At 46.3% G+C, this 25,172-nt stretch overlaps 1 protein-coding gene across 2 annotated transcripts in view; it reads right to left on the bottom strand.

Moving 5' to 3' along the window:
* MYLK (myosin light chain kinase) overlaps nt 1-25,172 on the bottom strand; it is a 232,149-nt gene that overhangs the window by 22,821 nt on the left and 184,156 nt on the right. For both annotated transcript variants that reach the window (XM_040358297.1, XM_040358296.1), the window contains 3 exons: nt 9,397-9,702; nt 6,489-6,521; nt 3,218-3,308 (listed from right to left, as the gene is read on the bottom strand). In XM_040358297.1, the coding sequence (XP_040214231.1) occupies nt 3,218-3,308; nt 6,489-6,521; nt 9,397-9,702 (430 nt within the window). The remainder of the gene's footprint in view (nt 1-3,217; nt 3,309-6,488; nt 6,522-9,396; nt 9,703-25,172) is intronic.

A 25,172-nucleotide genomic window follows, 5' to 3' on the forward strand; every position in this document is an offset into this window, starting at 1 on the left:
ATACATTATACAGGAGTGACATCACCGCCCTCCGGATATAAGATATATTATACAGGAGTGACATCACCGCCCTCCAGATATAAGATATATTATACAGGATGTGACATCACCGCCCTCCAGATATAAGAGGCTAGATTCTCGTAGGGGCGCGTATAGTTACGGCGGCGCAGCGTATTGTATTTACGCTACGCCGGCGCAACTTACAGGAGCAAGTGCAGTATTCACAAAGCACTCGCTCCGTAAGTTGCGGCGGCGTAGCGCAAATGGGGCCGGCGTAAGCGCGCGTAATTCAAATGTGGAAGGGGGGGCGTGTTTTACGTTAATGTCACCTGACGTGATTGACGTTTTGTACGAACGGCGCATGCGCCGTCCGTGTACATATCCCAGTGTGCATTGCTCCCGAAGTACGCCGCAACGACGTGTTGGTTTCGACGCGAACGTAAATTACGTCCAGCCCTATTCGCGAGCAACTTACGCAAACAACGTAAAAAATTCTAATTTCAAAGCGGGAACGACGTCCATACTTAACATTGGCTGCGCCTCCTAATAGCGGGAGCAACCTTACGCCGAAAAAGCCTAACGTAAACGGCGTGAATAAATTGCGCCGGGCGTACATACGTTTGTGAATCGGCGTATCTAGGTAATTTGCATATTCTACGCCGACAACAACGGAAGCGCCACCTAGCGGCCAGCGTAATATTGCACACAATTCTACGCAGCCTATTTTTTAAGCGTATCTGCCTTTGAGAATCGGCGTAACGATACGCCGGCGCAGATTTGAAATCTGGAGATACGCCGCCGTAAAAGCTTCCTGAATCTAGCCCACGGTATATAGCAGAGCAGTGACATCACCGCCCCCCTATATATAGCAGTGACATCACTCCCCGGGATGAGGAGCGTGAATCTCTCTGATGATTACAGTAACACTTTGTATCTCTCTTGGATCTCCTCCTCCTCCTCATTATCCGGCCCCCGAGGGGCGCTGTGATCGGCACACAAATTGGCGGAGTGCGAGGAATGTGCCGCAGACATTAGGAGACAATTTGGGATTTTCCCTGGCGGGATGAGGAATGGGCCTCCGGATCCAAACGCCGTTCCTTCCAACCCTATTATTAGGCAGGGGGTGTGATAATTGGGGGGGAGGGACGATCCCACCCCTCCCCCCCCGGAGCGGATGTCAGGACGGGATTTTTCACATGCTCCGATATTGGGAAACTCTTCCCCTCCTCCGCAGGGCATTCCCATCATCTCCAGGTCTCTGTCCCATGGAACACTCATAGACTCTACACATGTGAGGGGGGAGGGGGGGTGATAAATCACACCAGAATAACAATGGCTTTCCATTCATGAGCAGCTTTGCTTACTGTTGTGATCTGTGATTGTCCCACAGCTATCACATGGTACCTGCCTGCCTGTACAGTGTGATTACCTGTAGCCAATCACAGAAAACAAAAGTAAGAGTGACAGTTCATGAATGGGAACCTGTACCATGTGATTACCTGTAGCCAATCACAGATCACAACAGAAATGAATGGGAACCTGTACCATGTGATTACCTGTAGCCAATCACAGATCACAACAGAAATTAATGGGGACCTGTACCATGTGATTACCTGTAGCCAATCACAGATCACAACAGAAATTAATGGCGACCTGTACCATGTGATTACCTGTAGCCAATCACAGATCACAACAGTAAGCAAACGGTTCATGAATGGGAACCTATACCATGTGATTACATATAGCCAATCACAGATCACAACAGAAATTAATGGAAACATGTACCATGTGATTACCTGTAGCCAATCCCAGATCACTACAGAAATGAATTGAAACCTGTACCATGTGATTACCTGTAGCCAATCACAGATCACAACGGAAATGAATGGGAACCTGTACCATGTGATTACCTGTAGCCAATCACAGATCACAACAGAAATGAATGGAAACCTGTACCATGTGATTACCTGAGGCCAATCACAGACCACTACAGTAAGCGAACGGTTCATGAATGGGAACCTGTACCATGTGATTACCTGTAGCCAATCACAGAAATATGTGGTGTATAGGCATACAAATCTCTACACATACAGTATCTCACAAAAGTAAGTACACCCCTCACATTTGTGTAAATCTTTTCATGTGACAACACTGAAGAAATGACACTTTGTATCTACAATGTTGTGTAGTGAGTGTACAGCTTGTATAACAAATAACTTAACACACAGCCATTAATGTCTAAACCGCTGGCAACAAAAGTCAGTACACCCCTAAGGGGAAAATGTCCAAATTGGGCCCCAAAGTGTCAATATTTTGTGTGGCCGCCATTATTTTCCAGCAGACAGAATTCTCACCGCTCCAGGTGAACCTCGTGATGATCAGGGGTTGTTGAACCACCAGGGTGCTGGCAATGCGGTAATGGCAAAAAACAAAAGAACAAAAGCTGGACAGCCGCACTCCAAAATTTTCTTTAAAAGAGATGTCTTTATTTTCAACTGTGCATACAGTCACTGCAAGCCCACAAAAATCAGTATGGCCAACGTTTCGCACTGGCGTCAGTGCTTAGTCATGGATTATTTTCCAGCACTGCCTTATCCCTCTTGGGCATGGGTCTTCAAACTACGGCCCTCCAGTTGTTCAGGAACTACAATTCCCATCATGCCTAGTCATGTCTGTGAATGTCAGTGTGTTACAATGCATCATGGGATGTGTAGTTCTACAACAGCTGGAGGGCCGCAGTTTGAGGATCCCTGCTCTTGGGCATGGAGGTCACCGGAGCTTCACAGGTCGTCACCGGAGTCCTCTTAAAAGACATTTACGTTTTTGGTTGTAACATGAGAAAGTGTGGGAAGCTTCAAGGGGTATGAATACTTTTTCTAGACACTGTAACATTGTATATGATTCAATTGCTTCATGTTCCATACAATCCATCAAAATGTGAACGAGTCTACAATGTTCCAGCCGCTGTCCACAAAAAATAATAATAGATTTCTGGAGTGCCGAGTTCCTAATATCTCAGGATGGAGTCCTGGGAAAGGCGGCCGATCCGGACGATCGGAGGGATTCCCACACTCCTGTGTCTGTCTGAGTGACAATAAACCACAGGAAGTATAAATCATGGAAGTGACAGTGAGAGTGGCAGACCAGACTGGTGGGACGCGGCGGGGCGCAAAGGAAAGACCCCACAAAGGTTCCCCCCCCCCCAAATCATACTCACGTCCCCAGCCGCTCCTCCACATCGTAGAACTCCGCCACCTTCTGCGTGGTGTTCAGAGAGACATTCCGGTAATCCGACTCCGACATTTCCTCTGCAAGACCCAAAATCACAATTTATATTCCCAGAGATCTTCTCTGAATGGAAATAAACAGATTTCCTCCCCAGGGGGGTCAGACTATTATTACTACACTCTAATGCCCCCCCCCCCACAGTCACATCAGTCTCTGTACAGAGGAGCTTACACTCTAATGTCGCCCCCCCCCCGACAGTCACATCAGTCTCTGTATAGAGGAGCTTACACTCTAATGTCCCCTCCCCCACAGTCACATCAGTCTCTGTACAGAGGAGCTTACACTCTAATGGCCCCTCCCCCCCCCCCACATCACATCAGTCTCTGTACAGAGGAGCTTACACTCTAATGTCCCCTCCCCCCCACACATCACATCAGTCTCTGTACAGAGGAGCTTACACTCTAATGTCCCCTCCCCCCCACAGTCACATCAGTCTCTGTACAGAGGAGCTTACACTCTAATGTCCCCTCCCCCCACAGTCACATCAGTCTCTGTACAGAGGAGCTTACACTCTAATGTCCCCTCCCCCCACAGTCAAATCAGTCTCTGTACACAGGAGCTTACACTCTAATGTCCCCTCCCTCCCCCCACAGTCACATCAGTCTCTGTACAGAGGAGCTTACACTCTAATGTCCCCTCCCCCCACAGTCAAATCAGTCTCTGTACACAGGAGCTTACACTCTAATGTCCCCTCCCCCCCACACATCACATCAGTCTCTGTACAGAGGAGCTTACACTCTAATGTCCCCTCCCCCCCCCCCCCAGTCACATCAGTCTCTGTACAGAGGAGCTTACACTATAATGTCCCCCCCCCCCCCCCAGTCACATCAGTCTCTGTACAGAGGAGCTTACACTCTAATGTCCCCTCCCCCCCAGTCACATCAGTCTCTGTACAGAGGAGCTTACACTCTAATGTCCCCTCCCCCCACAGTCACATCAGTCTCTGTACAGAGGAGCTTACACTCTAATGCCCCCCCCCCCCACAGTCACATCAGTCTCTGTACAGAGGAGCTTACACTCTAATGCCCCCTCTCCCCCCCCCCCACAGTCACATCAGTCTCTGTACAGAGGAGCTTACACTCTAATGTCCCCTCCCCCCCACAGTCACATCAGTCTCTGTACAGAGGAGCTTACACTCTAATGTCCCCCCCCCCCACAGTCACATCAGTCTCTGTACAGAGGAGCTTACACTCTAATGTCCCCTCCCCCACAGTCACATCAGTCTCTGTACAGAGGAGCTTACACTCTAATGTCCCCTCCCCCCCCACAGTCACATCAATCTCTGTACCAGAGGAGCTTACACTCTAATGTCCCCCCCCCCCCCACATCACATCAGTCTCTGTACAGAGGAGCTTACACTCTAATGTCCCCTCCCCCCCCACATCACATCAGTCTCTGTACAGAGGAGCTTACACTCTAATGTCCCCTCCCCCCACACATCACATCAGTCTCTGTACAGAGGAGCTTACACTCTAATGTCCCCTCCCCCCCACAGTCACATCAGTCTCTGTACAGAGGAGCTTACACTCTAATGTCGCCCCCCCCCCCCCACACATCACATCAGTCTCTGTACAGAGGAGCTTACACGCTAATGTCCCCTCCCCCCCACAGTCACATCAGTCTCTGTACAGAGGAGCTTACACTCTAATGTCCCCTCCCCCCCACAGTCACATCAGTCTCTGTACAGAGGAGCTTACACTCTAATGTCCCCTCCCCCCCACAGTCACATCAGTCTCTGTACAGAGGAGCTTACACTCTAATGTCCCCTCCCCCCACAGTCACATCAGTCTCTGTACAGAGGAGCTTACACTCTAATGTCGCCCCCCCCCCCACACATCACATCAGTCTCTGTACAGAGGAGCTTACACTCTAATGTCGCCCCCCCACAGTCACATCAGTCTCTGTACAGAGGAGCTTACACTCTAATGCCCCCTCCCCCCCCCCCACAGTCACATCAGTCTCTGTACAGAGGAGCTTACACTCTAATGTCCCCTCCCCTCAATTCACATCAGTCTCTGTACAGAGGAGCTTACACTCTAATGTCCCCTCCCCACACAGCCACATCAGTCTCTGTACAGAGGAGCTTACACTCTAATGTCCCCCTCCCCCCACAGTCACATCAGTCTCTGTACAGAGGAGCTTACACTCTAATGTCCCCCCCCCACACAGTCACATCAGTCTCTGTACAGAGGAGCTTACACTCTAATGTCCCCTCCCCCACACATTACATCAGTCTCTGTACAGAGGAGCTTACACTCTAATGTCCCCTCCCCCACACATTACATCAGTCTCTGTACAGAGGAGCTTACACTCTAATGTCCCCCCCCCACATCACATCAGTCTCTGTACAGAGGAGCTTACACTCTAATGTCCCCTCCTCCCACAGTCACATCAGTCTCTGTACAGAGGAGCTTACACTCTAATGTCCCCTCCCCCCACACAGTCACATCAGTCTCTGTACAGAGGAGCTTACACTCTAATGTCCCCTCCCCCCCACAGTCACATCAGTCTCTGTACAGAGGAGCTTACACTCTAATGTCGCCCCACAGTCACATCAGTCTCTGTACAGAGGAGCTTACACTCTAATGTCCCCTCCCCCCACAGTCACATCAGTCTCTGTACAGAGGAGCTTACACTCTAATGTCCCCTCCCCCACAGTCACATCAGTCTCTGTACAGAGGAGCTTACACTCTAATGTCCCCTCCCCCCCACATCACATCAGTCTCTGTACAGAGGAGCTTACACTCTAATGTCCCCTCCCCCCCACAGTCACATCAGTCTCTGTACAGAGGAGCTTACACTCTAATGTCCCCTCCCCCCACATCACATCAGTCTCTATACAGAGGAGCTTACACTCTAATGTCCCCTCCCCCACAGTCACATCAGTCTCTGTACAGAGGAGCTTACACTCTAATGTCCCCTCCCCCACAGTCACATCAGTCTCTGTACAGAGGAGCTTACACTCTAATGTCCCCTCCCCCCCACATCACATCAGTGTCTGTACAGAGGAGCTTGCACTCTAATGTCCCCTCCCCCCACAGTCACTCACTATTATTATTATACATTTATATAGCTCTGACATATACCGCAGCGCTGTACAGAGAACACCGAGCCAATCACATCAGTCTCTGTACCAGAGGAGCTTACACTCTAATTTCTGACCACTATATATACATAATACCGGTATTCGGATCACTTACCATCATCGGACACTTCAACTTCATCTTTATGTTCTACAAAAATATAAAAATAAAAATATTATCGGCATTGATATTGAACAGGAAAGAGACTCATGGAGGACAAGGATTAGAAAATGCGCAGAACAAAAAAACATGTTTTGTTTCGATTCGTTATTTACATAAATTTGTTTAGTTATTTTTGTTTCATTCATTTAATTTCTTTCGGAATTCAAATTCGGATCGATTTCAATTTACAATTCGAATAGTTTTCCAATTTCAAAAGAGAATAAAATAGAATAGAAAATAAAGGAATAGAATATATATATTTTTTCTATTCTATTTTATTCTCTTAGGAAATTGGAAAACTATTCAAATTAGAATTTCGTGTTTTTTTGTTATTTTTAGATTTGTTTAAATTCGGTACTTTTCGAATTCAGAAACTAAAATGTGTCCGAATTTTAATTCGGAACAAAATGAATCGCCTTAAGTTGGGGTAGGCGGTACACTTTGGTGGGGGTGGGTCAGCCACGCCTTGTAAACCTTTGATCTCTGGGAACCCCACCTTCTGACCTTTGACCTCTGGGGGCGGTCCCTATTCCAATTCCTAGTCATATAGCTAGATTCAGGTAGGGGCGTGTATCTTTAAGGCGGTGTAGCGTATCGTATTTACGCTATGCCGCCTTAAGTCAGAGAGGCAAGTGCTGTATTCACAAAGTACTTGCCTCCTAACTTACGGCGGCGTATCGTAAATGGGGCCGGCGTAAGCGCGCCTAATTCAAATGAGGATGGGGGGGCGTGTTTTATGTTAATGTTTGGTGACCCGACGTGATTGACGTTTTTTACGAACGGCGCATGCGCTGTCCGTGTACATATCCCAGTGTGCATTGCTCCAAAGTACGCCGCAAGGACGTATTGGTTTCGACGTGAACGTAAATTACGACCAGCCCCATTCACGGACGACTTACGCAAACGACGTAAAGTTTTCAAATTTCAACGCGGGAACGGCGGCCATACTTAACATTGGCTAGGCCAGCTATTTGTTGGAATAACTTTACGCCGGAAAAAGCCTCAAGTAAACGACGTAAAAAAAATGCGCCGGGTGCACGTACGTTAATGAATCGGCGTATCTAGTCATTTACATATTCTACGCCGAACTCAACGGAAGCGCCACCTAGCGGCCAGCGGGAAAATTGCACCCTAAGATACGACGGCGTAGGAGACTTATACCGCTCGTATCTTAGCCTAATTTAAGCGTATCTGGTTTCCAGAATACGCTTAAATTAACGCCGGCGTAGATTCAGAGTTACCACGGCGTATCTACTGATACGCCGGCGTAAACGTACCTGAATCTGCCTATTATTCTTCAAAGGGAAAACCTTAACCCCGACCCCCTAACCATCTCTACACTGAAAAATTGTGTAAAACTCTCCTTAACAGCTTGCCGACCAGCCGCCGTCGTTTTACGGCGGCAGGTCGGCTCCCCTGCGCGAGAGCACGTAGCTATACGTCAGCTCTCGCGCAGGCCACTAGGGGCACGTGCCCGCCCCCTGCTCTCCCCCGTCTCACGTGCCCGGCGGGCACGATCACCGCTGGGCACACGCGATCGCTTGTTACAGAGTGGGGACCGGAAGCTGTGTGTGTAAACACTTATCTCCCGGTCCTGTCAGGGAGAGAAATGCTGATCTTCTGTTCATACAATGTATGAACAGAGATCAGTAATTTCCCCAAGTGAGGCCACCCCCCCTACAGTTAGAACACACCCAGGGAACATACTTAACCCCTTCCCCGCCCCCCTAGTGTTAACCCCTTCACTGCCAGTGGCATTTTTACAGTAATCCAATGCATTTTTATATCACTGATCGCTATAAAAATGCCAATGGTCCCAAAAATGTGTCAAAAGTGTCCGAAGTGTCCGCCATAATGTCGCAGTACCGAAAGAAAATCGCCGATCGCCGCCATTACTAGTAAAAAAAAATATATTAATAAAAATGCCATAAAAATTACCCCCTATTTTGTAAACGCTATAACTTTTGCGCAAACCAATCGATAAACACTTATTGCAATTTTTTTTTACGAAAAATAGGTAGAAGAATACGTATCGGCCTAAACTGAGGAAAAAAATTGTTTTTATATATTTTTGGGGGATATTTATTATAGAAAAAAGTAAAAAAAATGTTTTTTTTTTTTAAATTGTTGCTCTATTTTTGTTTATAGCGCAAAAAAATTAAAACCGCAGAGGTGATCAAATACCACCAAAAGAAAGCTCTATCTCTGGGGAAAAAAAGGACGTATATTTTGTTTGGGAGCCACGTGGCACAATCGCGCAATTGTCAGTTAAAGCGACGCAGTGCCGAATCGCAAAAAGTGCTCTGGTCTTTGACCAGCAATATGGTCCGGGGGTTAAGTGGTTAAAGTACAACAAGAAGCTCCTGTATGACAGTGTACACAAGTCCCCCCAAAAAATTCCAAATGAGCCAAATCCCCCTTTATTGGTGTCTCACACGCTGCCCCTCCTCAGACACTGCAGCTCCCAGTGGGCGGGTCTCCGGATCAGGGGCAGAGCTGTCAATCCAGAAAGTAGTGGGCAGGGCTGGGTGTGGCCGAGTGAATCAGCAGTAACCATCCACGTCCTCTGCAATATCTCCACCCACTGTAGTGCAAGCAGGCCCCGCCTACATGAGAGCGACAACTCTGCTCTGAATTCAGGAGCAGTGCAGCATTGTCGTCATCCTATTACAGGAAGATGCATTAGGTGAACTTCACTGGCAGGATCAACAGGTATCTGTGGAAGTGCAGAAGGGAGGCCAGAGATCTACTTTAAAACACCCAACCACGTGACTGGAAAATTCCTGCCAATCGCGGGCAGACACGTTCATAGTTCTGAATGTAGCGGCCCTTTAAAGATCCCGAAAAAGTGTTACATTGTTACCTCCTTCTACTTTCTCCTTGTAGGCCACGGGGTCGGATTCCTGGCTGGGCTCGCTGGTTCCGTACACGTTGGTGGCCCGGATCCGGAACTTGTACTCGCGGTCGTGCAGAAGGTTCTCCACGTTGAAGGAGGTGCTCCTGCACTGCGTCAGGTCCGACCACGTCTTGTCCACGGAGTCCCAGATCTCCACCGAGTAGGACTGGACCACGCTGCCTCCGTCATAGGTGGGGCCGTACCAGGACAGGGTCAGGGCCGAGCCCTTCATCTCCGAGGTGCAGGGCTGCCCGGCCGGGGGGTCCGGCTTATCTGAGAACAGGAAGACACGATCGAATTTTAATCAGACTGATCTTTATCATAAGATCATTTTCAGTAACAATCAGTTTATGTCGAGAAGAGAGACAGATTCCCTTTCCATTGGTGATCAGTGGGAAGAATGTCCCTTACATTGGTGATCAGTGGGAAGAATGTCCCTTACATTGGTGATCAGTGGGAAGAATGTCCCTTACATTGGTGATCAGTGGGAAGAATGTTCCTTACATTGGTGATCAGTGAGAAGAATGTCCCTTACATTGGTGATCAGTGGGAAGAATGTCCCTTACATTGGTGATCAGTGAGAAGAATGTCCCTTACATTGGTGATCAGCGGGAAGAATGTCCCTTACATTGGTGATCAGTGGGAAGAATGTCCCTTACATTGGTGATCAGTGGGAAGAATGTCCCTTACATTGGTGATCAGTGAGAAGAATGTCCCTTACATTGGTGATCAGTGGGAAGAATGTTCCTTACATTGGTGATCAGTGGGAAGAATGTCCCTTACATTGGTGATCAGTGAGAAGAATGTCCCTTACATTGGTGATCAGTGGGAAGAATGTCCCTTACATTGGTGATCAGTGAGAAGAATGTTCCTTACATTGGTGATCAGTGAGAAGAATGTCCCTTACATTGGTGATCAGTGAGAAGAATGTCCCTTACATTGGTGATCAGTGAGAAGAATGTCCCTTACATTGGTGATCAGTGGGAAGAATGTCCCCTACATTGGTGATCAGTGAGAAGAATGTCCCTTGTATTGGTGATCAGTGAGAAGAATATCCCTCACATTGGTGATCAGTGAGAAGAATGTTCCTTACATTGGTGATCAGTGGGAAGAATGTTCCTTACATTGGTGATCAGTGGGAAGAATGTCCCTTACATTGGTGATCAGTGGGAAGAATGTCCCTTACATTGGTGATCAGTGGGAAGAATGTCCCTTACATTGGTGATCAGTGGGAAGAATGTCCCTTACATTGGTGATCAGTGGGAAGAATGTCCCTTACATTGGTGATCAGTGAGAAGAATGTCCCTCACATTGGTGATCAGTGAGAAGAATGTTCCTTACATTGGTGATCAGTGGGAAGAATGTTCCTTACATTGGTGATCAGTGAGAAGAATGTCCCTTACATTGGTGATCAGTGGGAAGAATGTCCCTTACATTGGTGATCAGTGAGAAGAATGTCCCTTACATTGGTGATCAGTGGGAAGAATGTTCCTTACATTGGTGATCAGTGGGAAGAATGTCCCTTACATTGGTGATCAGTGAGAAGAATGTCCCTTACATTGGTGATCAGTGGGAAGAATGTCCCTTACATTGGTGATCAGTGAGAAGAATGTTCCTTACATTGGTGATCAGTGAGAAGAATGTCCCTTACATTGGTGATCAGTGAGAAGAATGTCCCTTACATTGGTGATCAGTGAGAAGAATGTCCCTTACATTGGTGATCAGTGGGAAGAATGTCCCTTACATTGGTGATCAGTGGGAAGAATGTTCCTTACATTGGTGATCAGTGGGAAGAATGTTCCTTACATTGGTGATCAGTGAGAAGAATGTCCCTTACATTGGTGATCAGTGAGAAGAATGTCCCTTACATTGGTGATCAGTGAGAAGAATGTCCCTTACATTGGTGATCAGTGAGAAGAATGTCCCTTACATTGGTGATCAGTGAGAAGAATGTCCCTTACATTGGTGATCAGTGGGAAGAATGTCCCTTACATTGGTGATCAGTGAGAAGAATGTCCCTTACATTGGTGATCAGTGAGAAGAATGTCCCTTACATTGGTGATCAGTGAGAAGAATGTTCCTTACATTGGTGATCAGTGGGAAGAATGTCCCTTACATTGGTGATCAGTGAGAAGAATGTCCCTTACATTGGTGATCAGTGGGAAGAATGTCCCTTACATTGGTGATCAGTAGGAAGAATGTTCCTTACATTGGTGATCAGTGGGAAGAATGTCCCTTACATTGGTGATCAGTGAGAAGAATGTCCCTTACATTGGTGATCAGTGAGAAGAATGTCCCTTACATTGGTGATCAGTGAGAAGAATGCTCCTTACATTGGTGACCAGTGAGAAGAATGTTCCTTACATTGGTGATCAGTGAGAAGAATGTCCCTTACATTGGTGATCAGTGAGAAGAATGTCCCTTACATTGGTGATCAGTGAGAAGAATGTTCCTTACATTGGTGATCAGTGAGAAGAATGTCCCTTACATTGGTGATCAGTGAGAAGAATGTCCCTTACATTGGTGATCAGTGAGAAGAATGTTCCTTACATTGGTGATCAGTAGGAAGAATGTTCCTTACATTGGTGATCAGTGGGAAGAATGTCCCTTACATTGGTGATCAGTGGGAAGAATGTCCCTTACATTGGTGATCAGTGAGAAGAATGTCCCTTACATTGGTGATCAGTGAGAAGAATGTCCCTTACATTGGTGATCAGTGGGAAGAATGTTCCTTACATTGGTGATCAGTGGGAAGAATGTCCCTTACATTGGTGATCAGTGAGAAGAATGTCCCTTACATTGGAGATCAGTGAGAAGAATGTCCCTTACATTGGTGATCAGTGAGAAGAATGTTCCTTACATTGGTGATCAGTGGGAAGAATGTCCCTTACATTGGTGATCAGTGAGAAGAATGTCCCTTACATTGGTGATCAGTGAGAAGAATGTCCCTTACATTGGTGATCAGTGAGAAGAATGCTCCTTACATTGGTGACCAGTGAGAAGAATGTTCCTTACATTGGTGATCAGTGAGAAGAATGTCCCTTACATTGGTGATCAGTGGGAAGAATGTTCCTTACATTGGTGATCAGTGAGAAGAATGTCCCTTACATTGGTGATCAGTGGGAAGAATGTTCCTTACATTGGTGATCAGTGAGAAGAATGTCCCTTACATTGGTGATCAGTGAGAAGAATGCTCCTTACATTGGTGATCAGTGAGAAGAATGTCCCTTACATTGGTGATCAGTGAGAAGAATGTCCCTTACATTGGTGATCAGTGAGAAGAATGTCCCTTACATTGGTGATCAGTGAGAAGAATGCTCCTTACATTGGTGATCAGTGGGAAGAATGTTCCTTACATTGGTGATCAGTGAGAAGAATGTCCCTTACATTGGTGATCAGTGAGAAGAATGTCCCTTACATTGGTGATCAGTGGGAAGAATGTTCCTTACATTGGTGATCAGTGAGAAGAATGTCCCTTACATTGGTGATCAGTGGGAAGAATGTCCCTTACATTGGTGATCAGTGGGAAGAATGTTCCTTACATTGGTGATCAGTGAGAAGAATGTCCCTTACATTGGTGATCAGTGAGAAGAATGTCCCTTACATTGGTGATCAGTGGGAAGAATGTCCCTTACATTGGTGATCAGTGAGAAGAATGTCCCTTACATTGGTGATCAGTGAGAAGAATGTCCCTTACATTGGTGATCAGTGGGAAGAATGTCCCTTACATTGGTGATCAGTGAGAAGAATGTTCCTTACATTGGTGATCAGTGAGAAGAATGTCCCTTACATTGGTGATCAGTGAGAAGAATGTCCCTTACATTGGTGATCAGTGGGAAGAATGTTCCTTACATTGGTGATCAGTGGGAAGAATGTCCCTTACATTGGTGATCAGTGAGAAGAATGTCCCTTACATTGGTGATCAGTGGGAAGAATGTTCCTTACATTGGTGATCAGTGAGAAGAATGTTCCTTACATTGGTGATCAGTGGGAAGAATGTCCCTTACATTGGTGATCAGTGAGAAGAATGTCCCTTACATTGGTGATCAGTGGGAAGAATGTCCCTTACATTGGTGATCAGTGAGAAGAATGTATCTTACATTGGTGATCAGTGGGAAGAATGTCCCTTACATTGGTGATCAGTGGGAAGAATGTCCCTTACATTGGTGATCAGTGGGAAGAATGTTCCTTACATTGGTGATCAGTGGGAAGAATGTTCCTTACATTGGTGATCAGTGAGAAGAATGTCCCTTACATTGGTGATCAGTGAGAAGAATGTCCCTTACATTGGTGATCAGTGAGAAGAATGTCCCTTACATTGGTGATCAGTGAGAAGAATGTCCCTTACATTGGTGATCAGTGGGAAGAATGTCCCTTACATTGGTGATCAGTGAGAAGAATGTCCCTTACATTGGTGATCAGTGAGAAGAATGTCCCTTACATTGGTGATCAGTGAGAAGAATGTCCCTTACATTGGTGATCAGTGGGAAGAATGTCCCTTACATTGGTGATCAGTGAGAAGAATGTCCCTTACATTGGTGATCAGTGGGAAGAATGTCCCTTACATTGGTGATCAGTGAGAAGAATGTCCCTTACATTGGTGATCAGTGGGAAGAATGTCCCTTACATTGGTGATCAGTGAGAAGAATGTCCCTTACATTGGTGATCAGTGAGAAGAATGTCCCTTACATTGGTGATCAGTGAGAAGAATGTTCCTTACATTGGTGATCAGTGAGAAGAATGTCCCTTACATTGGTGATCAGTGAGAAGAATGTCCCTTACATTGGTGATCAGTGGGAAGAATGTCCCTTACATTGGTGATCAGTGAGAAGAATGTCCCTTACATTGGTGATCAGTGAGAAGAATGTTCCTTACATTGGTGATCAGTGGGAAGAATGTCCCTTACATTGGTGATCAGTGAGAAGAATGTCCCTTACATTGGTGATCAGTGAGAAGAATGTCCCTTACATTGGTGATCAGTGAGAAGAATGTCCCTTACATTGGTGATCAGTGGAAAGAATGTCCCTTACATTGGTGATCAGTGGGAAGAATGTCCCTTACATTGGTGTCACTGGGGGAAGAATGTCCCTTACATTGGTGATCAGTGGGAAGAATGTTCCTTACATTGGTGATCAGTGGGAAGAATGTCCCTTACATTGGTGATCAGTGAGAAGAATGTCCCTTACATTGGTGATCAGTGAGAAGAACTTTCCTTACATTGGTGATCAGTGGGAAGAATGTCCCTTACATTGGTGATCAGTGGGAAGAATGTCCCTTACATTGGTGATCAGTGAGAAGAATGTCCCTTACATTGGTGATCAGTGAGAAGAATGTTCCTTACATTGGTGATCAGTGAGAAGAATGTCCCTTACATTGGTGATCAGTGGGAAGAATGTTCCTTACATTGGTGATCAGTGGGAAGAATGTTCCTTACATTGGTGATCAGTGAGAAGAATGTCCCTTACATTGGTGATCAGTGAGAAGAATGTCCCTTACATTGGTGATCAGTGGGAAGAATGTCCCTTACATTGGTGATCAGTGAGAAGAATGTTCCTTACATTGGTGATCAGTGAGAAGAATGTCCCTTACATTGGTGATCAGTGAGAAGAATGTTCCTTACATTGGTGATCAGTGGGAATAATGTCCCTTACATTGGTGATCAGTGGGAAGAATGTTCCTTACATTGGTGATCAGTGAGAAGAATGTTCCTTACATTGGTGATCAGTGAGAAGAATGTCCCTTACATTGGTGATCAGTGAGAAGAATGTCCCTTACATTGGTGATCAGTGAGAAGAATGTCCCTTACATTGGTGATCAGTGAGAAGAATGTCCCTTACATTGGTGATCAGTGAGAAGAATGTTCCTTACATTGGTGATCAGTGGGAAGAATGTCCCTTACATTGGTGATCAGTGAGAAGAATGTCCCTTACATTGGTGATCAGTGAGAAGAATGTCCCTTACATTGGTGATCAGTGGGAAGAATGTCCCTTACATTGGTGATCAGTGGGAAGAATGTCCCTTACATTGGTGATCAGTGGGAAGAATGTCCCTTACATTGGTGATCAGTGAGAAGAATGTTCCTTACATTGGTGATCAGTGAGAAGGATGTCCCTTACATTGGTGATCAGTGAGAAGAATGTCCCTTACATTGGTGATCAGTGAGAAGAATGTCCCTTACATTGGTGATCAGTGAGAAGAATGTCCCTTACATTGGTGATCAGTGAGAAGAATGTCCCTTACATTGGTGATCAGTGGGAAGAATGTCCCTTACATTGGTGATCAGTGAGAAGAATGTCCCTTACATTGGTGATCAGTGAGAAGAATGTCCCTTACATTGGTGATCAGTGGGAAGAATGTCCCTTACATTGGTGATCAGTGAGAAGAATGTTCCTTACATTGGTGATCAGTGAGAAGAATGTCCCTTACATTGGTGATCAGTGGGAAGAATGTCCCTTACATTGGTGATCAGTGGGAAGAATGTTCCTTACATTGGTGATCAGTGGGAAGAATGTCCCTTACATTGGTGATCAGTGAGAAGAATGTCCCTTACATTGGTGATCAGTGGGAAGAATGTCCCTTACATTGGTGATCAGTGGGAAGAATGCCCCTTACATTGGTGATCAGTGAGAAGAATGTATCTTACATTGGTGATCAGTGGGAAGAATGTCCCTTACATTGGTGATCAGTGGGAAGAATGTCCCTTACATTGGTGATCAGTGGGAAGAATGTTCCTTACATTGGTGATCAGTGAGAAGAATGTCCCTTACATTGGTGATCAGTGGGAAGAATGTCCCTTACATTGGTGATCAGTGAGAAGAATGTCCCTTACATTGGTGATCAGTGGGAAGAAAGTCCCTTACATTGGTGATCAGTGAGAAGAATGTCCCTTACATTGGTGATCAGTGGGAAGAATGTCCCTTACATTGGTGATCAGTGAGAAGAATGTCCCTTACATTGGTGATCAGTGGGAAGAATGTCCCTTACATTGGTGATCAGTGGGAAGAATGTCCCTATCATTGGTGATCAGTGAGAAGAATGTCCCTTACATTGGTGATCAGTGAGAAGAATGTCCCTTACATTGGTGATCAGTGAGAAGAATGTTCCTTACATTGGTGATCAGTGAGAAGAATGTCCCTTACATTGGTGATCAGTGGGAAGAATGTCCCTTACATTGGTGATCAGTGAGAAGAATGTCCCTTACATTGGTGATCGGTGGGAAGAATGTCCCTTACATTGGTGATCAGTGGGAAGAATGTCCCTTACATTGGTGATCAGTGAGAAGAATGTCCCTTACATTGGTGATCAGTGGGAAGAATGTCCCTTACATTGGTGATCAGTGGGAAGAATGTCCCTTACATTGGTGATCAGTGAGAAGAATGTCCCTTACATTGGTGATCAGTGAGAAGAATGTTCCTTACATTGGTGATCAGTGGGAAGAATGTCCCTTACATTGGTGATCAGTGAGAAGAATGTCCCTTACATTGGTGATCAGTGAGAAGAATGTCCCTTACATTGGTGATCAGTGAGAAGAATGTCCCTTACATTGGTGATCAGTGGGAAGAATGTCCCTTACATTGGTGATCAGTGGGAAGAATGTCCCTTACATTGGTGTCACTGGGGGAAGAATGTCCCTTACATTGGTGATCAGTGGGAAGAATGTCCCTTACATTGGTGATCAGTGGGAAGAATGTCCCTTACATTGGTGATCAGTGAGAAGAATGTCCCTTACATTGGTGATCAGTGAGAAGAACTTTCCTTACATTGGTGATCAGTGGGAAGAATGTCCCTTACATTGGTGATCAGTGGGAAGAATGTCCCTTACATTGGTGATCAGTGAGAAGAATGTCCCTTACATTGGTGATCAGTGAGAAGAATGTTCCTTACATTGGTGATCAGTGAGAAGAATGTCCCTTACATTGGTGATCAGTGGGAAGAATGTTCCTTACATTGGTGATCAGTGGGAAGAATGTTCCTTACATTGGTGATCAGTGAGAAGAATGTCCCTTACATTGGTGATCAGTGAGAAGAATGTCCCTTACATTGGTGATCAGTGGGAAGAATGTCCCTTACATTGGTGATCAGTGAGAAGAATGTCCCTTACATTGGTGATCAGTGAGAAGAATGTCCCTTACATTGGTGATCAGTGGGAAGAATGTCCCTTACATTGGTGATCAGTGGGAAGAATGTCCCTTACATTGGTGATCAGTGAGAAGAATGCTCCTTACATTGGTGATCAGTGAGAAGAATGTTCCTTACATTGGTGATCAGTGGGAAGAATGTCCCTTACATTGGTGATCAGTGAGAAGAATGTCCCTTACATTGGTGATCAGTGAGAAGAATGTCCCTTACATTGGTGATCAGTGGGAAGAATGTTCCTTACATTGGTGATCAGTGAGAAGAATGTCCCTTACATTGGTGATCAGTGAGAAGAATGTCCCTTACATTGGTGATCAGTGGGAAGAATGTCCCTTACATTGGTGATCAGTGGGAAGAATGTCCCTTACATTGGTGATCAGTGAGAAGAATGTTCCTTACATTGGTGATCAGTGGGAAGAATGTTCCTTACATTGGTGATCAGTGGGAAGAATGTCCCTTACATTGGTGATCAGTGAGAAGAATGTTCCTCACATTGGTGATCAGTGGGAAGAATGTCCCTTACATTGGTGATCAGTGAGAAGAATGTCCCTCACATTGGTGATCAGTGAGAAGAATGTCCCTTACATTGGTGATCAGTGGGAAGAATGTTCCTTACATTGGTGATCAGTGGGAAGAATGTCCCTTACATTGGTGATCAGTGAGAAGAATGTTCCTTACATTGGTGATCAGTGAGAAGAATGTCCCTTACATTGGTGATCAGTGAGAAGAATGTCCCTTACATTGGTGATCAGTGGGAAGAATGTCCCTTACATTGGTGATCAGTGGGAAGAATGTCCCTTACATTGGTGATCAGTGAGAAGAATGTTCCTTACATTGGTGATCAGTGAGAAGAATGTCCCTTACATTGGTGATCAGTGGGAAGAATGTTCCTTACATTGGTGATCAGTGGGAAGAATGTTCCTTACATTGGTGATCAGTGAGAAGAATGTTCCTTACATTGGTGATCAGTGAGAAGAATGTCCCTTACATTGGTGATCAGTGGGAAGAATGTTCCTTACATTGGTGATCAGTGGGAAGAATGTTCCTTACATTGGTGATCAGTGGGAAGAATGTCCCTTACATTGGTGATCAGTGAGAAGAATGTCCCTTACATTGGTGATCAGTGAGAAGAATGTCCCTTACATTGGTGATCAGTGGGAAGAATGTCCCTTACATTGGTGATCAGTGAGAAGAATATCCCTTACATTGGTGATCAGTGAGAAGAATGTCCCTTACATTGGTGATCAGTGAGAAGAATGTCCCTTACATTGGTGATCAGTGGGAAGAATGTCCCTTACATTGGTGATCAGTGGGAAGAATGTCCCTTACATTGGTGATCAGTGAGAAGAATGTTCCTTACATTGGTGATCAGTGGGAAGAATGTCCCTTACATTGGTGATCAGTGGGAAGAATGTCCCTTACATTGGTGATCAGTGGGAAGAATGTCCCTTACATTGGTGATCAGTGGGAAGAATGTCCCTTACATTGGTGATCAGTGGGAAGAATGTCCCTTACATTGGTGATCAGTGGGAAGAATGTCCCTTACATTGGTGATCAGTGAGAAGAATGTTCCTTACATTGGTGATCAGTGGGAAGAATGTTCCTTACATTGGTGATCAGTGAGAAGAATGTCCCTTACATTGGTGATCAGTGAGAAGAATGTCCCTTACATTGGTGATCAGTGGGAAGAATGTCCCTTACATTGGTGATCAGTGAGAAGAATGTTCCTTACATTGGTGATCAGTGGGAAGAATGTCCCTTACATTGGTGATCAGTGGGAAGAATGTCCCTTACATTGGTGATCAGTGAGAAGAATGTCCCTTACATTGGTGATCAGTGGGAAGAATGTTCCACTTTTCTCCGACATTCCTGACTTCCTTTTAGTGCTGTACGTGAAATCTCCCGCATAGGCGGTGGGCAGAGAACATGGAGAGACCCCCCCTCCCCCCCTATAGGAAGGGCACATGTATGATTAGCGTGATGAGGATCAGATTGCGATCGCGCTCTCTCCTCGCCATGAACGGGAATTCCCGGGTGGCATTTCCTGCAGATTGGTGGGAAAAGGAGGCTGCGGAGTGCCAGATGACAGACGGCCCGGGGCTCAGACTCCGCCATGAGAACATACAATGAAGGGGGGGGGGGGGGATCCGGGAAAATATCCATTACACTTATATGGGAACTTCAGCCCAAGGAGTAATACCTGAGCTTAGCAATCCTTAGATGTGATGGCTGCATTAGTTTTCTTTATTAGGATTGTGTTCCTTTTATTTTTTACCTGGTGATCCTGCCAGTAATATAGTTCCTTTGTACAAGGGGGCACACTATAGACATGGGGGTACTTCCAGTCAGCAGAGGACATGTAGACTGGGAATACAGTTAGGAGTTGTTGGGAGCACCAAAGTCTATAGATGACACATTGAGAGGGAGGAGTCAATGGGTGCACTAGAGTCACTAGATGTTATGTGGACTGGGAGCGCACTGGACATACTGGAAGAACTGGAGACATTAGGTGACCTATAGGCTGGAGAGCACTTGGAGTCACTGGGCACACTGGGAGCACCGGAGCCACTAGATGACAAATGGACTGGGAGCGCACTTGGGAGTCTCACTGGGCACTGGGGAGCAAAGGACATCTTGACTGGTAGCCCGTCTAAAGTTATTGGGAAAACTGGGAGGAGCAGAGACATAAGATGAGGTTATGATTAAACCTTTTATAATTGAAACCATAAAATTTCGTAGGGGATGTACCATCGTCCTATTATTTTGATATAGATAGAGGGGTCTCAGGGATTCCCCACAAACCCCAAAACTCCAATGAAAATTATGGGCGGGGAGGACTATACGGGTACTATTGTGTATAGGTTCAAAAACCTTAGTGATTCACATTAGATAAGTTTAAGAAAAAGTTTATTTACATATAGACATCATGGACAAAAATAAAAACTACATCACATTAAAACATATTACAAAAATACAAACTTGACCACAGTCTGGTCACCGGTTGTGCAATCCCATTTCTTAACAAGAGGGGTGGGGTATCGGTGAAAAAATTGCAATCATGAGACCAACAGTCTATAGTCTCGACTAGTTTCGCTTTCGCTTCGTCAGGAGACGGTCTAGTGGCACAGCGTCCCTTAGCCCCAAAGAGGGGGTCTCAGGCAAACAGTGGATAAGTATCTCACACGTGGACCAAGACCAAGTCTTTGAGACAGACCTGTGTGCCCTAACGGGCATAAAATACTAAGAAAAGGTTTGGGTCCCAGGACATGGGAATCCCATATAAAGATTGTACAGATGCTCACAATAATGGCCTGGTTAGAGCAACCAGCCACACACACAATAGGCTGGTAATGTGTCAGTTACCAGTCCATAAGGATAACCAGATAGGAGCTTGTTATGTATATGATAATATACATATGTCCTGGGACCCAAACCTTTTCTTAGTATTTTATGCCCGTTAGGGCACACAGGTCTGTCTCAAAGACTTGGTCTTGGTCCACGTGTGAGATACTTATCCACTGTTTGCCTGGGACCCCCTCTTTGGGGCTAAGGGACGCTGTGCCACTAGACCGTCTCCTGACGAAGCGAAAGCGAAACTAGTCGAGACTAGAGACTGTTGGTCTCATGATTGCAATTTTTTCACCGATACCCCACCCCTCTTGTTAAGAAATGGGATTGCACAACCGGTGACCAGACTGTGGTCAAGTTTGTATTTTTGTAATATGTTTTAATGTGATGTAGTTTTTATTTTTGTCCATGATGTCTATATGTAAATAAACTTTTTCTTAAACTTATCTAATGTGAATCACTAAGGTTTTTGAACCTATACACAATAGTACCCGTATAGTCCTCCCCGCCCATAATTTTCATTGGAGTTTTGGGGTTTGTGGGGAATCCCTGAGACCCCTCTATCTATATCACATTAGATGAGGTGCTGACTGGTAGCCCACCTAGAACCACTGGGAAAATTGGAAGCATGTGGACTGACATGTGACATGTGGACTGGTAGCCCACCTAGAGTCACTGGGCATACTGGGAACATTGGAGACATTAGGTGACACGTGGACTGGTAGCTCACCTAGAGTCACTGGGCATACTGGGAACACCGTAGACAATAGGTGACACGTGGACTGGTAGCTCACCTAGAGTCACTGGGCATACTGGGAGCACCAGAGACATTAGGTGACACGTCGACTGGTAGCCCACCTAGAGTCACTGGGCATACTGGGAACATTGGAGACATTAGGTGACACGTGGACTGGTAGCCCACCAAGAGTCACTGGGCATACTGGGAGCACCGTAGACATTAGGTGACACGTGGACTGGTAGCCCACCTAGAGTCACTGGGCATACTGGGAACATTGGAGACAATAGGTGACACGTGGACTGGTAGCTCACCTAGAGTCACTGGGCATACTGGGAAAATTTGAGAATCTCTGCTGAAGGAGCGGGGACGGGTTTTCTATCTTTCTGGCCATTGGATGTACCGTATATACTTGAGTATAAGCCAGTGAGGCTGCAAATGGGCACAGTGAGGCTGCAAATGGGCACAGTGAGGCTGCAAATGGGCACAGGGAGGTGGCAGATGGGCACTGATGAGACAGGTGGGCACAGTGAGGCTGCAGATGGGCACAGTGATTCTGAAAATGGGCACAGGGAGGCTGCAGACAGGCACAGTGAGGCTGCAGATGGGCACAGTGAGGCTGCATATGGGCACTGATGAGACAGGTGGGCACAGTGAGGCTGCAAAAGGGCACAGTGAGACTCCAGATGGGCATTGTTGACCCTCTTTTCCACTTATAGTAGCTGCTGCATTTCCCACCCAAGGCTTATTCTCGAATCAATACGTTTTCCCATTTTGGTAAAATTAGGTGCCTCGGAATATATTCGGGTCGGCTTATACTCGAGTATATACGGTATATTGCCTCAGAACTCGGACTGATGTTTGTGATTTTACAGAGTTTTAGGAAACCTGAGCGTTCCCCTCCGACATCGCTGGGGGTCCAACTGTTATTTTTAGGATTCATTTCTTGATATGAAGCCGGATTGTTCAGCTGCCAAAAAAGAAACAACCCCCCCCCCCCCCCACAGACCCCCCGGAACACAGCGATTGCAGCAAGAAGTGAAGAAATTCTCTGCTAGATGAGATCTCCCATCTGTCCCACAGATTTCCCTCCCGGCCGCCTCTTCAGAAATCCTGACATCGAATTTTACTTCTATTGTCACATCAGGAGCCAAAGTCTACCGGAGGCGCGGTGCGCCGGGTGCAAGAGACAGCCAATAGACTAGCAGAGTGCCCATGGTGATGGGGGCAATACGTTTGGTGTTCGCGAGGTAACAATGCGCAGAAATACCTCGCCAGCGCTCCAATGTCAAAGCAGGGTTAGCAGAACCAGTATGCTGGCCATTTATTGTCCCTCGTGCTGGAAATTGATTTACATTAATTTCAAACAATTCCCTAGTCTAACTGCCACATTCACCATCCTGGGTCACACTGTTCCTTAGTCTAACTGCCACATTCACCATCCTGGGTCACACTGTTCCGTAGTCTAACTGCCACATTCACCATCCTGGGTCACACTGTTCCGTAGTCTAACTGCCACATTCACCATCCTGGGTCACACTGTTCCGTAGTCTAACTGCCACATTCACCATCCTGGGTCACACTGTTCCTTAGTCTAACTGCCACATTCACCATCCTGGGTCACACTGTTCCGTAGTCTAACTGCCACATTCACCATCCTGGGTCACACTGTTCCTTAGTCTAACTGCCACATTCACCATCCTGGGTCACACTGTTCCGTAGTCTAACTGCCACATTCACCATCCTGGGTCACACTGTTCCGTAGTCTAAGGGCCCTTTCACACTGGGGCATTTTTCAAGCGCTTTAGCGTTAAAAAAAGCGCCTGTAAAACGCCTGAAAGAAGCTGCATCTGCAATCCCAATGTGAAAGCTCGAGTGCTTTCACACTAAAGCGCCTGAAAAACACCCCAGTGTGAAAGTGGTCTTAGCGTTAAAAAAAAGCGCCTGAAAGAAGCTGCATCTGCAATCCCAATGTGAAAGCCTGAGTGCTTTCACACTGAGGCGCTGAGCTGGCAGGGCGTCAAAAAAAGTCCTGCATGCAGCTTCTTTGCAGCGCTTTAGGAGCGGTTAATACACCGCTCCTAAAGCCCCCTTCCCATTGAGGAAGCTTTTTTTAACGCCAAAGCGCCTGAAAAGCGCCTCAGTGTGAAAGGGGTCTTAGCAGCGCTTTACCAGTGGTTTTCGGGCGCTGGCAGTGTGAAAGGCCTCTGAAAGCACTTGGGCTTTCACATTAAGATTGCAGATGAGGCTTCTTTCAGGCGCTTTACAGGCTTTTTTTTAAACGCCAAAGCGCCGAAAAAACGCCCGAAAAACGCCCCAGTGTGAAAGGGGTCTAACTGCCACATTCACCATCCTGGGTCACACTGTTCCGTAGTCTAACTGCCACATTTACCATCCTGGGTCACACTGCTCCTTAGTCTAACTGCCGCATTCACCATCCTGGGTCACACTGTTCCTTAGTCTAACTGCCACATTCACCATCCTGGGTCACACTGTTCCTTAGTCTAACTGCCACATTCCTCATCCTGGGTGACACTGTTCCTTAGTCTAACTGCCACATTCACCATCCTGGGTGACACTGCTCCTTAGTCTAACTGCCACATTCACCATCCTGGGTGACACTGCTCCTTAGTCTAACTGCCACATTCACCATCCTGGGTGACACTGCTCCTTAGTCTAACTGCCACATTCACCATCCTGGGTGACACTGCTCCTTAGTCTAACTGCCACATTCACCATCCTGGGTCACACTGTTCCGTAGTCTAACTGCCACATTCACCATCCTGGGTCACACTGTTCCGTAGTCTAACTGCCACATTTACCATCCTGGGTGACACTGCTCCTTAGTCTAACTGCCACATTCACCATCCTGGGTCACACTGTTCCTTAGTCTAACTGCCGCATTCACCATTCTGGGTCACACTGTTCCTTAGTCTAACTGCCACATTCACCATCCTGGGTCACACTGTTCCTTAGTCTAACTGCCACATTCACTATCCCGGGTCACACTGTTCCTTAGTCTAACTGTCACATTCACCATCCTGGGTCACACTGTTCCTTAGTCTAACTGCCACATTCACCATCCTGGGTCACACTGCTCCTTAGTCTAACTGCCACATTCACCATCCTGGGTCACACTGCTCCTTAGTCTAACTGCCACATTCACCATCCCGGGTCACACTGTTCCTTAGTCTAACTGCCACATTCGCCATCCCGGGTCACACTGTTCCTTAGTCTAACTGCCACATTCACCATCCTGGGTCACACTGTTCCTTAGTCTAACTGCCACATTCACCATCCTGCATCACGCTGCTCCTTAGTCTAACTGCCACATTCACCATCCTGGGTCACACTGTTCTTTAGTCTAACTGCCACATTCACCATCCTGGGTCACACTGCTCCTTAGTCTAACTGCCACATTCACCATCCTGGGTCACACTGTTCCTTAGTCTAACTGCCACATTCACCATCCTGGGTCACACTGCTCCTTAGTCTAACTGCCACATTCACCATCCTGGGTCAC

This window comes from Rana temporaria, chromosome 6, assembly GCF_905171775.1.
Source record: "Rana temporaria chromosome 6, aRanTem1.1, whole genome shotgun sequence".
Lineage (NCBI taxonomy): Eukaryota > Metazoa > Chordata > Amphibia > Anura > Ranidae > Rana > Rana temporaria.